At 41.2% G+C, this 14,295-nt stretch overlaps 1 protein-coding gene across 3 annotated transcripts in view; it reads right to left on the bottom strand.

Moving 5' to 3' along the window:
* Nucleotides 1–14,295, bottom strand: part of TTLL5 (tubulin tyrosine ligase like 5) — a 126,911-nt gene that overhangs the window by 17,038 nt on the left and 95,578 nt on the right. For all 3 annotated transcript variants that reach the window (XM_042813189.1, XM_042813190.1, XM_042813191.1), the window contains one exon: nt 6,121–6,341. In XM_042813189.1, coding sequence (XP_042669123.1) covers nt 6,121–6,341 — 221 coding nt within the window. The remainder of the gene's footprint in view (nt 1–6,120; nt 6,342–14,295) is intronic.

Raw genomic sequence — 14,295 nt, 5'->3', positions numbered from 1 at the left:
CTGTAAACTCCAATCCTCACGTGATGCCCTGATTACTAACAGACTCAGGCACATGTGTGCATTTACTGCAGTTTTTTTCTGAAATGTTTTGCCTTCAAATTTCAAAGGCAGCAAGTTGCCAGTAATCCAGGTGCTTCTTGCAACTGCATGGCCAGAGAAGGCCTCCTATACTTTATCTCAGCTGCATTTTAGTAAATTGAAATCTATACAGGAAAGGAAGAGGCAGCAGATACAATGTGGAAAGCACAGCCCATTACTTCAATCAGCTGTAATTTGAAATGCTGTTGTCAAATGAGGTGCCTGTTTCTATGTTTACTGTCTGAGAGAATTTTGGATCTGTACTTCTGTTGTGTTTGGTTTTTTTTTTCTGCTGACAGTGCACAGTCCATCCAGGGGCAGAGAATCCAGATAGATCTTTGTGCTTTTTATATAAACATTGCATGCTCACACTTAGCTTGTCCACTTCATTAATGCAGCACAATTGACAGACAAATCTTGCTAATCTGTCTTTAGGTAGAAGACTAGCAGTTGAAAATGTCATCAAGGATATCAGCAAGTACAACACAAAAAATGACAAGGAAGTTATACTTCTACCTTTAAGTCTGCTTTACTTTTACTGCTTCCTACTACAGACTTGCCTGTCCCCTTTTCTTTCTACATCTTGGTTTTTGCAGTTTCAGCTGCCATCTCCATACAGCCCATTCTCAGACCTACATGTGGTAGATCTGTCACCCTGCTAAGCTCACCTCTCAAGGTCTCTCTACTGTCCTGATAGAAATTCTAGTCCTGGAACATATTCATGACTTAAACTAAGTAAATCCTTTTCCATTTTCTTCCCCCTTCAGTTGGTTGAAATCCCATAACTTTTCTCATTTTCCTGCTTCTAGCATCTATGTCATTTTTGCTTCCATTTCTCCTGTGCAATCTTTTGTTAAGTCCTCCATTTATTCCTCTTTAAAACTAACTAACAAACCCATCCTTTTCCCCGCTGCCCCCTTCACTTAAATATCTAACATTGGCCTTTTTTCTTGCTCATACAACTAAGCCCTCCTTGAAATTGATACCGACTTTCTTCATTCAGGCACTAAGCCACCTCTAAGCTACTCAGTTCTGGATTGCAAATTTGGAGGATGCTCTTGTTCCACAGATGCAAAGAAATATTTTCTTGACTGAATTTTGAACACCTTTGTTGTAACAACCTATTCCTGGGATATCATGAATGTGTCTAATGGTCCAGTGGGGACACTAACAAATTTGCATCACATAAAGCCTAGAGTTTGACAAGAGGACAGCAACAGATGTGAAGAGCCAGAGCCAGGGAGCTTGTTCCTCTGTTGCTCTTGGCCAAGGTATCTCCACATGTGTATGTGTGTGTATGATCTGAGGCTAGCCAAGGGCTAAGAGCTGCAGGCCCAGTGAGCCCAGCTGTGTCAGGGTGTTAAATCAAGGCACGTCTCTCAGATGCACTGCTTTTGCTGCCAGAAATGTCTAAGGGTCAGGCAGACTGATTAACCCACATGCTCAGGAGCTAAAACAACAAGCATGCCTCAGTACAGCGATAGCAAAAAAAAAAGTGGTCTCAGCAACAGATGCATGTTTGGTCTCCTGCTGCCTCTCCTCTTTTTTGGTGAGCACTCAGCTTGCATGTGTGACAGCATCAGCTCACTTGAGACACTTCATCCGTGTCTGTGAATAAGCACATATGGGACAGGATACAGACCAGAAATATAGCATTTTACAGTGCTTGCTCTATGGCCATTCTTTTGCACATTTGCCCAGCTTGGCCAGCCTGTCCTAGAACAGCTGGCTGCTGCTGTGTTCAACTTTAATCAGGACTCCACCCAGTTGTGGAGTTGATTTCCTGAACCCTGGAGAAATTCATCACCTCTACCCTATTTCTGTGTTAGTTACAACCATGCAGAACTTTGCATCTTCTACTGCTGGTATTGTTCACAGCAAATAAATAGCCAAGAGAAGAACAAGGCAAGATCATGTGCTATGGTGTAGGAAATATTTGTTCTTCCTGAGTAGAGTTGTTGAGAATGATATTTACAGAGAAGTTCAGTACAAGAAATTAGGCCATGCTGACCAACCCCCCCAGTTGTTCTGTTTCAGTCTGTCACTGGTAAAATCAGTGATCTTGGACTTGCTCTCTCCCTGATAAAATCTTGAACTGTATGCTCCTTTCATCTATCTGGTATTTCCTCTCTTTATGTACAGCAGTCTAACACTGGCAGCTGTATTTTTCTGAAAATCTTTCATTTAACTAATAGTTCTGTTCACAGGCTGTCCAAGCCTTGCCCTTCTTTAACATCAAAGAATCATTAAAGCTGGAGAAGACTTATAAGATCATCAAGTCCAACTGTCAAACTTGATGCTATCACTGAGAGCAGCTCTCTGAAAAATTACCATAGGAATGATAGTTTAGAAATCTGTATTTATTGTAATTTAGTTGTTCCTAAAAGCAGAAAGATTTTTTGTCTACCATCTGTACCAATTCACTCTGGGTCCTCACAGTTGTGCTAATATATTTTCTTGCTTTGGTTGCCGTCATCTCTAATGTGAAAGTTCTATTCAGCAAATGCTGCTTCCAGGGACATCTGCTTCATCCCATGGCTTGCAAATACTATTTATGTGCCTTCTGTTTCAAATTTTTTACACTCAGTTAGCAGCAGGTTTCTTCATGGTTCACAGGCAGCCAACAGTGGCAATACAAGCAGTGAAAAGGACCCAATCTGACTTCTGGAAAGAAAGAAGGGTTTGTTGTATCAGCTATTCAAAAGCTATCTTTCCACTTGTAATCTGAGTACAATTAATCAAAACTATGGAGCCACAGGAGATCATTTCATGAGCTTGTGTTTCTAAGTGGAGCTACATGTTAAACCATTTCTCCCAGTCACCACAGTCTTTTTCCACATCTTTAATGTGGGCCCCAGTCTTCCAGTCCATTAGCTTAAACAAGGAGTCTGCTTTGGACACAGAAGAAGTGTGTCTTAAAGTCAACCCGCCATCTTTTACAAGTTGAGAGACTGAAAAAACAAGAGAGACCATAACTTGAAAACACAAGACTGAATTGTCTGGCTGTTTCGTTACTCTTTTCCTTTATGTTTTAAGCAGAGAAGCATCCAACTTACTAGACTGTATCTGAATTAACCAGTAATGTTCACCTTTAGCATCTCACTCTATCTGTAGAAGTGTTTTCAACCACTTATTCTTTCCCTCCTCTTCTGGAAGCCATGTGTGCTGGCTAGGATAGAAATGATAATGCGTGCAAAAGGATAGAGAGGTCAAAGAGACAAAGTTGATTCTAGTTTGTCTTCACAGTTCAGTCTCTGGAGGAATTCTACAAAAAACTTGGAAAAGGTCGTTATTAAGATGTTAAACAAAAGCCAGGTGGTGCAAGAACAGGCAGAGAAATAAAGGTCTGACCTACTGAAAACTATGAAAAAAAGAAATGAGATACAAGAGCTTAAACAATAGTATGGGATTAGTTTCAGTGAATCTTGTGGAAATAATACATAGCAGCGAGGAGAGATCTGTAAGGAGAGGTCAGGAAAGCAGCCAACAAGAATTAGGGGTGAAAGTGAGCAGTAAATCAAAGATGACCTGACAGAGAAACGAAGCAGCCAAGAAGCCAAAATTAGATTAGATGTTACAGAGAGGGATATCTGCCACCTCGTAACCTTAGGATACAGTAGTCTCACACTGGAAAAGTACAATCCTGGGTGCTACAATGCAAGAACTCTGACAAAGTGAAGAAAATATAGTAAATTCAAGACAATTAAGGATTTGGCAGGTGGAACTATTATCTGAGGTTAACAAAACCTCAGTAAGTCTAAACAACATTAGGAAACTCTAAGAAATAGAAGGATTTTCAAAAGATGGAAAGTATTTGCAAGAGAAAGTGTTGAGGGTGGTTCAGTATAGAGGAATGAGGTACAAGAAGATGAAATAAAGTAAGAATTCAGATTGTACATCAGGAGAAACTTTCTAATAATACAGTTATTTAGATTAATACAAAGCCTTCTGTAACACACTGTGGGGTTTCTACCATTAAATTTACTTGAAAGCAGTCTGCCCAATGTCTGAGAATACTCTGCACAAAATAACCAGGGACTGTAGAGAACAGGCTAGAGAATGTAAGACATATTTCTTATCTCTAATCTAGATTCATTTGAGGCAGAGGCTTGCCTCTATCCACTCTTCCATGCATCTCTGGTCCACTCTTGACAACACGTTGGGCTACACTGAGACACAGCAGCTTTTAAATTATTAGTTCTCAGCACGCTGGAAATATAGCTAGGCACTGGTGTTTTCCATGTAAGTGAAAAAATGTTACTTCAAGGTCCTATGAATGACAAGAATGGGTTCTGAGCTTCATACTGGAGTCTAAAAGGCAACTTGGAAAGTATTTCCGGAGTGGCTCCTTGCAGCCTTCAATACTTGGATTAGTTTGCTAAAATTCTGAAGGAATCTTTTGCTTTTTTTCCCCCTTCTGTGCATTTTTGGTGCTGAACTTTTTCCGGTTTTCCCACACTCCTGCCTGTCACAGAGCAGAAACCACAAAAATGCAGCAAAGTAAAGTCTGTCCAAGGAGCTGCAATTCCATCTCATAAGAATAAACATTTCTTCTGCCAAGAAGTGAGCACAGCACACCGGCATCTTCAAATACACATCTCTGCTGCCCGACAGAGAGCCCCACTGACACAGCCTGTCACCTGTACTAATATGAGCTATCCAACATTAAAGAATTCAGATATCAAATTCACCAGCATATACCTGCCAGACCTGATGCTTGCATCTGCATTTGCTGAGTTGACAAAGTCTACTGACATCTTGTTTTCTTTTTAGATAGTTTTGGAGATTCACTTAATATGCTAGCTCTTAAGATAGTAAGAGTACAAGCAGGAAATACACAAGCTTCCCACACACTGACAGTGCCCCAGCATCTTCATGAAGTGTCTTCTATCAGTACGCTTTTATTAAGCCTCCTCTCTTTAAACCAGGAAGCAAACAAAGAACCAGGAAACCTCACAGGAACCTGCTCTGAAAGCTTTACAACTCTTCTGGGTATAGAGTATAAGAGAGGAAGTTACGAATGCAATTTCTGCCCTTCAGGAATGAAACACGTCTGAGGAAAAACTTGCCAAAGGATGTAATTGACAGAACTGCATTAGACTAAGAGAAGATAAACAGAGAGAGCTAAGGGAGCTAACAAGAAATGGAAAGGATAAGAAAAATGGAAAACAGAAGCCTTGCTCACATTCTTTCCTGATACACGGAATACAACAAGAAATGGAAAGGAAGGAAACTTAAAATCAGTAAACAACATTTCATGGTAAGTGTGTTACTTTGTTTTTAAAGATAACATACAGCAAATTACTGTATTTTAGAATGGCAAGCACTGTAACTTGAAGTTAAGGAAGGATGAGCATTTCTACAGATAACAAGGAAAACAATCACTACATTAGACATAAACATGTTAAATGAAATAAACAGTTCTGCCTAAAGGCATAAGTCAATCATCATACATTAAGCTTATGGGAAAACTTGGCTCAAGGCTAGATTAGCTTCTTAAGGATACTGGTGCTTTACTTACTTTTTTCTTTTTTTGGCAGCCTCTTCTGACCCGCCAGACTCAAACCCTCATCAAAGATTAAACAAGGTGCCTAAACACAGCTGAAAAGTTATTTGCAACACCTGCATGGGACTGACACATAAAACACAAAATCTACAGAAAACTTGTGCTTATCTGGGGCAGCAGTTGGAGGTTATGTAGACTAGCCTGATGCAATCAAAATGGCACTAGCAACTTGCATTTAGGTAACTGACTCCCAACCTGGACAGGACTCTTCACTGATTCATTCTGGCAGTTCCTATGTAGTTGTTTGTATGTTGTTACAGTCCGGCTTACCTTGCCACTGTGAAACATGAGAATGCACAATAGTGCACATTTAGTTCAGTACTTCAGTTCACACAGATCAAGCTATTCTGAGATTTGTCTTGAACAGCCTGAAAGACCTATGTCTGAGTCACACATACACAGGTTCTGCTCCTATACTTCTTTTTAGTGGAACCAGTGCCAACTTCCTGTTGTAGATGGAAAGAGATAAAACTTACTTGGAAATCCTCTGGGCTGCAGTTTTTCTGACCACTGCCTGTCTGTGGTTTGCTGGAGGCTTTGGAACCAGCTGAGAAGGCGTACACTGGGATGGCACCACTTTATGCAAACTGGCTGCCTTCTGGATACCTGAAGTGACACTTGATGTCTTGTGCGCACCAGAGCCAGGCGACATAGGCACATGGCTGGTGCTGGATTGCGAGTAGCTGGCAAAGAGAGCCTGGTAAAAGCAAAACAAAACAAAATCATAGTAATTGGTGATCCTCTACCTGAGTATAGCTGATAGCTGACAGATGAGAGTGACATTTTTGTAAGGGAGAATCTCTTCTCAGTGAAGGCAACCTCACAGCTTCAAGAGCAGTTCCAAGCACAAAAAGAACAGTTGTCAATGAAGTAGTTTTAAGAGCTGAACTGCAGCATCTAGGAAGGCAGAGAAGCTTATTACTACCACACAACAATACTGTTCTGGAGGAAAAAAGAAACCGAAAGGTCTTCCCCAATCTAATCGTGCAATAGACTTCTATAAACAAAGTTTTTGTTGCTTTAACTGACTTTCTGCCTTTACCCTGGTTAGCTGTTCTTTGTCTGCAAGCTGGGATTAATACAAAGTTCTAGGAGAAAAAAAGGCTAGGTGGAATATGTTAAAATACCAGATCTTCCATCCAACCCTGTAGGTGCTTCAAGTAATTGGAAAGCTTTAAGGTGTAGTCTCTGAAAAAGGAGAGTTGAGGTCAGCAACAAAACGGAAATCCCCAGGAATACCAGGGAACTGAGAATATTTCTATTCCTAAAGCAAGTGCGAGAGTAAGCACGTTGAAGATTTGACACAGAGAACAAAAGAATCTGCATGTTGTGAGCAATACACTGGCATGGCAGGGAAAGGGAAATGGCTCCCTATGAGATCTCTGCAAACTACTCAGCTCTTTTTAGAAAGGAGTAACTTGCTGGGATTTCTGCCTTTAGTTTCCTTGAAGTTTCTATTGCCTCTGCCCTGGGAAGCTAAGCATAGCCACACAGTTCGGCAGCTAGAGGTCAGTGATAGGAGATGAAGGGGATGGCTGAGCAATTGCCTGTCACCTCAGCATGACCTTGGCAGCAGTCCACTTCACTGCATTTGTCCATAGCTCCTTCTCTGGTGAAAAACACACAAAGCCACAGAGAGTGGGCTCCAGAGAAAACCACAGTCTGAGGGCTGGCTGAATCTCAGCACACAGACAGGAAAAGCCCCTGTCCCCCGCAGTTCTCTGGTAAATGGCAAGGCAGTGGTGTGTGGGAAGGCGTTTCTGACAGGCTGAGCTCTAGGGAGAAAAGGAAGTGCAGGAGCCAAAACAGGCCTGTTTCCTAACGAAAGTTCACTGACAAGATCCTCTTGAGCTCCCAATTCTTAACCTCTCCCTCCCCTGAAGCTCTACCTTGATCACAGCTTTCAGCTTTAGAAATAAGTAGCTGGTGTAAGTGCAGAAGTCTGGAAAATAGCAGTCACACCCCACCTCCTCTCAATAAAACACACCAAAACCAAACATGGTTCACTATGTTGCCTCTTAGAGTCTCCTGCATTACAGGGGTGGAATAGAGACCCTCAAATCACTGCACCCCCTTCTTACTCAGGAATGCCACTTCACTGTTCCCTGCTTCCCCTACACATGCTTCCTGTGGGTGTTGGTTGGTTTTTTTTTCCTTCTTGTTTTTAAAATCATTATGAACCTGGTGCCTGCAAAGCACACAGTCTGAACCCCTTCCCTATATTAACAGGAATGTGTAGGGAGGACTGTGACCCTCAACAAAACGGCAAGAATGGATGCTCTAATGAAATCTGATCAGCAAAAGCCAGGCTGAGATCTGTCTATGGAAAGATCATGGATGTTTTCTTGAGGATAATGGAATTCCAAAATAGCCTTTGTCTCCATGCTGTGCTGAGATTCTGGCTGCCTTCCAGGCAGAGATAGAAGCTGACACAGACCATGGCTTCTGGATTCAGCTACAAAGCATACCGCCCTGCTGTGAACTCAGTGGGGTCAGAACAGGAAACCAGGAGAAGCTACTGTGCAAATAAAAATGGGCAGCTGAACAGAATAGAGCCTGACTGCAAAGGTTGGGAAGATGCTCCAGAGATACCCAGAAAGTGGGAGATATGCCTCAGCACTCAGGATTCTGAATGATCTGAACCTAGTTAGAGCAGAAGCCTTAAGAAACCCTGCCAGAAGCAGTCCTGAAGCAGGTAGCACCCTCCAAAATGATGCAGAAAAGGACAGCATTTACCCTATCCAACACACAGAGAAAGTGATTTTCCCCAAGCCACAGTCAGAAGTAACATGAAAAGTGAGGCTGTGATCTCAGAGAAGATCCTGACTCTCAATCCCCTATTTGTCTCGTTCAATCACACCTTCCCTTGCATCCACACCTACACACGTACACCGTAGACAAAGTGTCTTTTTGTATAAGATAACATTTTTAATCAGAATATCTCAACATATACAGCTTGTATATAACAATGCACAGCTAAGAGTATTAGTCAGTAGCAACTGAACTAGGGCTGCTCATGACTGAAAGCAGGGAGGTACGCAATACTTTGAAGAAAAGCAGATTAATGAACTTCAAAAACAGAAAGAATGTTCCTGGCACTTAACCATCCCTGTACCTAACACCCATTCCTAACACAGTAACGGAACAAATGTTGCAAGCAAAAACATGCTCATTCTGTGACCAAAGGAGCTAATGAAACTCATATCCTGTGAATCTGCCTTGGTTTTGAATCTTACAGTTTCTAATATAAAGCATGTGCCAAATTATGTTTCCATTCATAGGTTTGAAGTATTCTTGTGTGGATTTTCTGCTGTATAATTAGGAGTGGCCCAATGCTGCAGCTTTGCCTTGATGAGAACAGTAGCTGAGTACCCGTCTCAGATTCATAGCACTTTAGTTTCATTTTCATACTTTCATTTGTATAAAATATAGCTTTGAGATTTCTATACCATGGTCATTTGGTTTAAATTGAATCAGCGAGCCTGACAGCAATGAGAGACCCAGCAGTATATAAGAACTGACAAACGTACTCACACATGTACTGCACAAAGATGTGTGTTGTTATGCAGAGAGTTCCTAATTGTTAATGCTGGAAACTGAGATGTTCATAAGGAATAAATCCTAACAAGGATTTAGTTAAAACAACAACAACAAACAAACAAACAAAAAACCCCAAACCCCAACCTTTTAGAAAAACAACTGCATTTCTGACATTGCAAAAATACAAAGAATCAAAAGGCTTGGATGACTTTTGGATTTATACAAATTGTTTAGCACAGATTCTTCTGAACACACACTAATATGTTCAGCTAAATCAGTTTGGATGCAACAATCAGTTGAGTTAACAATTCACAAAATGGCAATAATAGCATATTTTGACCTTACTGTTTAACTGTCACAGTGTTAAACTGCAGAAAGAGAAGAATCTTGGGGTCATAAATATATCAAAAGGAAGAAGAGAAAATTCAAGGTATTCCCTGGATGTCCATATACTAAAATGAAATGATTTGGTACTTTCTTCCTTTTTCTGTCTTTGATATCAAACTGGAAGCCACATCATTGTTTAGAAAGATACTGAGTGTTACCATAATCCTAAGAATAGCGATGAGATTGGAAACATGGCACAAAGTTTCAGGTGGTGTAAATCACAGACCACTGCTTTCAGAACAGTTGTTCTGCTTTACCTAGACTGAGATTTTGACTCGTCAGCATCACAAGATTCAAATAGGAAAGATGGCATTTAGCACATCTACAGGGAAAACAGTCAGAGGGAAAAAGCTGCAAAGCAAGAATAGCAAGAGACTGTAGCAGTCCAATATATAACAGTTCAGAAAACAGTTAATGACGTTTAAGCTGCATTCAGAGAGGCCTTATGTCCTCAGGCAGGAATAACACAGTTCTAGGAATATTAGGAATATTATCTTGAACACTCAAAATTCTCATTAAGATCAAGTAAACTGCAGGGAATTCAGAAGAGAGTAAGATATGTGAAAAGGGATGATGCTTGCTGAACTTTATGCAATAACACTTCTGAGAACTACCATCTTCAAAAGACTGAAAGATGAGAATTATATAAAGGATGAAATTAGTCCAACGTTTTATTGCATAAAATCTACTTACGTGTTTGATTGAAAACGTGATCATAACTGACCACATAACTCATTAACATGATTTATGTCTTCGTTAAGATGACTTTTTGTTTTTTCTATAAGCAGGATGATTCCTAAATACAACTGAACTTTCCTTATTTTAATTTAGCTTTTTATTCCCATGTGACATGTTTGGCATAAAGATCTGAACTCAGTAGATGCTAGGCTAAGCAGACTGAACATAGCCACACAGAGAAGGAGGAACCTCCCTAAAGCTACTGGCATTTTTCCAGTACAGGAAACAATTAGAGAATAAACAAGGATGGTATATTCACTGCCTTGCCAACTGCAATAGAGATACTAACATTTAGGTCATAACGTGTCACATGAGGTCTCCTTTAAACATTAAAAATACTGCTGTAAGCCTGGTTTTCTTGTCTTCTGGTTTAATTTTGTAATTCTTATTCCTTGTTTTTATTGGTATCAGATTTAAGCTTCTTGTCTCCACTTTCCAGCTCTGTCCCTTCTATTTTTTTTTTTCCTCAGGCTTTGTATTGTCTCTATTCCTGGTCCCTACCACTGCAGAGCTTTATGCGTTTGTTTGTCAGATTGGCATTCAGTCAGCTTGGTGCTTTTCTTTTTATCCGAAGAATAAAATACCTGTTCTGCCACTGAAGACCTATTTCCACCACACTGCAGAGTGAGAACTAACCTCCACATACAATGAGTGGAAATTGTTATTTTTTTTTTCCCCCTTCTACACAGTATTTGCTGCCCTGCAAGCTGCAAAATGCTTGGAGGAGAAATCATCATCCTGAAGTGTCTGGAAAGCACTCAACCAAGAGTGGGTGCTACCACAAAGAAATACGCAATAAGCTCTCATGATCAGATACATCCACAGCATGGCAGTGGGGAGCATTCCTATTACACAAACAATTGGCTAGGAACTTCAGTGCTTTCCAACACAACTAGCTCATCTCCAACATATCGAACTCATTAACGCACAAGCAGAAGCATTTGCCCGCATTATTAATCATGGTGCTTCTGTCATTTGTTCATATGCTATCCATTTATATACAACTAAACTAGCTTATTTGTCACAGGCGGAAGGAAAAATGGGCAACTAATCATGTTGTATGGTCATGCCATATCCAAGGCGCCTTGATAAATACGCTTCAGCTACTGAAGTGTCTGGTCTGCCTTCCAACAGGAACTTGAACAATGACGTGAAATGTTTGGCTTGAACATGTCCTGCACGCATTTTCTATGACAGTCTTTCAAGTAAAAGACCTTCCCCTACCGGGGACACGTTTATTTTGTTAATAAACTTTCACAACTGCAAAGCGTAACACAGAGGTGGTCAGTGTCAATCAGAGAAACTGACCACAAATGGTGGAGATCATTTTCTAGAGATCATCCAATAAATGCATAACAGCAGACAAGGCTAAAGGTTACCCAAGCTCCAGAGCAGCCCTTTAATTCTAATTAAGATAACTCAGGAAGATTCAGGTCCCACTAAAAAGGGTGAATCCAAAATTGTGGAGCCCACAGACCTGTATCCTATACTTTTCCATTCTTGAAATGCAGTGAGGTTAAGTACTTGTTCTCCTCTTTATCGTTCCCTCCCCTCACAGCCAACCTCTGATGGTGGCAGCGAGTCTCCAAATAGTTCTGCTAGAACTTCCTCCCCCTTTTTATCGCTTGTAGCACTTAGAATGTTAGGAGAAGCAGTGGAATTTCTAAATACACATAGAGTTTTGGGGGATCTTCTCCAACATATTTTCTCAGATCAGAGTACCAACTGTTGATTGTGTTCAGAACAACCAGTTAGTGCTGTGACTGAAAAATATAATCCTTCCAACCCTGTTGGGGACTTCCTATAAAAGATCCAATTGATTCTAAACTCTGACCACTCCCAGTTATGGTATCTTGTCGAATACTATTAAGCTTTCTCCATTCCAGCATCCACGCCAAACTGCATGGGGAGAGGGAGTGACAGAGAACATGATACTGTATCAGAAAAAGGCATTACAGGGAAGGCATGAGAAAAGAAGAAAACAAACAAGGAGATGCAAAGAGCAGCACTGAATTTGAGGGTCTTAAGCTATGCAGAGCTCAGAATAAGAGGCTTACCTTATAGCTTTTCCTGCATCTGTAGTTGTCACTCTGATTAAGGAAACAAGAAATGCCTTCCATACTTTGTTGATATGACTTTACTACAAGACTGGTCAACAGCACTGATACAAGGATGCTTTATCATGAAAGTGAAGATAAGGCTACGTGAACAGAGGGAGGGGGGAGCTGACAAACTTGAATGTAGCAAACAAAACAACAAAGCACAGGGCAGACTTCATTACATGAGAAGGTACACCGCTGAGAGAGTTGGTAGTGAGAGTTAGGTGGCTTAGGTGACACTAACCAGAAAATGTGTTGAAATCATGCTTCCGATGGGCAGCAGAAAAAAGTGGATTGGACACCAAAGAAGGAGACATAATGTAGGGATTGTGCAAGTAACAGAAAACAAAGGGCAGTTCCTGGATGGTCAGGTCAACAAACTGAAGTCTAAGAAGGAAGGGATTAACAGTAGCAAACTGGAGAGGGAAGTCAGGTAAAACAAAGATGAGAGTAGAGCAATGACTGGGAGGGGCATCAGAGGTTCCACACAACCATGACTGGAAGGGGAGGTCTGGCTGACTCCATACAAAATTTATTGTAAGGGGATGTGTCCAAAAGACAACCATGCTATCAAGATATAGTTTTCACTACAGAAAGTCTGACAGCCCCCATGTTCAGCAAATCCCTTTCTTCATTAATGGCAACTTCAGAGCAGCCTGAGCCTGCGGCATAGCAATGGCCTCAATACTGCAACTCTGAACTGCTTGGCTCAGAGAGAGAAGGGAGGGAGAGCAGCAAGGGGGATCTTGTGGGGGTGAGTGGAGGTTTAACAAAGAATCACTTTAGCAGAAACTCCTGAGTAATGGCACTGCCCGAGGCCAAGAATAACATCAGCTCAATGTCAGCAATTAGAAGAGGGCTCAGCCAGGCCCCATGGCCAGCTCTGGCCTCCTCACAAGCACAAGCCTGTTTATAGTCCTTTCCCAAGCTCACGAGCAGCCACTGCTACCCACCAAGAGCTCCTTGGATGTGGATGAAAGGAAGACCTCCTGCTCCTGCTCAGAGGGGCAGCAAGAAATCTGTAGGTGGGGGAATTTGGGGACAGAAACCATGTGGCTACGTAACAGCTTTGAGAGAAGGAGTGTAAGGAGCAAAGGGTGAAGGACCCCTCCTTCAAGATGCTCTGAGAGAAGGATGGGGGCAATTTGCCTAGAAGATATTCTCAAAGACTCTGACCAGTGACTCATATGCTTCATAGGAGGGAGAGTGGGTGTTCAGACCTCCACGTTAGCTCCGTTCGTGGTTTTGTTGGAGTCCAGTCCTACCAGACTGTCCAGCAAATATCTCCCTTCTAATTGAGCAGTCTCTTTTGAGTGGAGATTTGTTCACCCAAACACTTCTTTTAGCAAGGAATATTTTCAGACATCATCTGGATGAAAAAAAACACACCTCCCTCTCCAAAATAACAAAAAAGGGTAATGAGTGCAGCAGTAAGCTAACTGTAATCTTGGAAGATTACCCAGACAGGACAGAAAAGCTGTTCCAGTCACAATGGTCCACCCTTGGCATTTAGGGATCACCCGTCAATAATATAAACCCATTTTCATATTTCCTCTAGCACTTGGGCTCTCATCCCATTTTTTTTTTTTCCTAGCAATTATAACAAAGGAGTCATAAGTCTGTCAGGTGTCTCAGAGCACAGCAGTGAAAGGAAAATATTAAATACCACAATATCAAAATGAATAGGAGACTTTGAGAAGATTTTCAGGGTTGCAGAAAAAGGTTGCACCTGGCATGAGGGGGAGTGGCCATGCACCCTGCACAATGTAAGATCTTAAAAGAAATTAATGTGTTTTTTTTTAGAAAAAAGATGCAGATTCTCCAAAATAATTTTTAAGTTTGCTAGCATGCTGCTTTTTTTGGTAGTTACATCTTACTAGAAGAAAT

The sequence above is a fragment of the Centrocercus urophasianus genome, unplaced genomic scaffold, assembly GCF_019232065.1.
Source record: "Centrocercus urophasianus isolate 14NV4802_14NV808 unplaced genomic scaffold, USGS_Curo_1.0 seq_14, whole genome shotgun sequence".
In the NCBI taxonomy this organism is placed as follows: Eukaryota; Metazoa; Chordata; class Aves; order Galliformes; family Phasianidae; genus Centrocercus; species Centrocercus urophasianus.
Note: the sequence above shows the minus strand (reverse complement) of the source record. Positions and strands in the feature narration are given on the sequence as shown.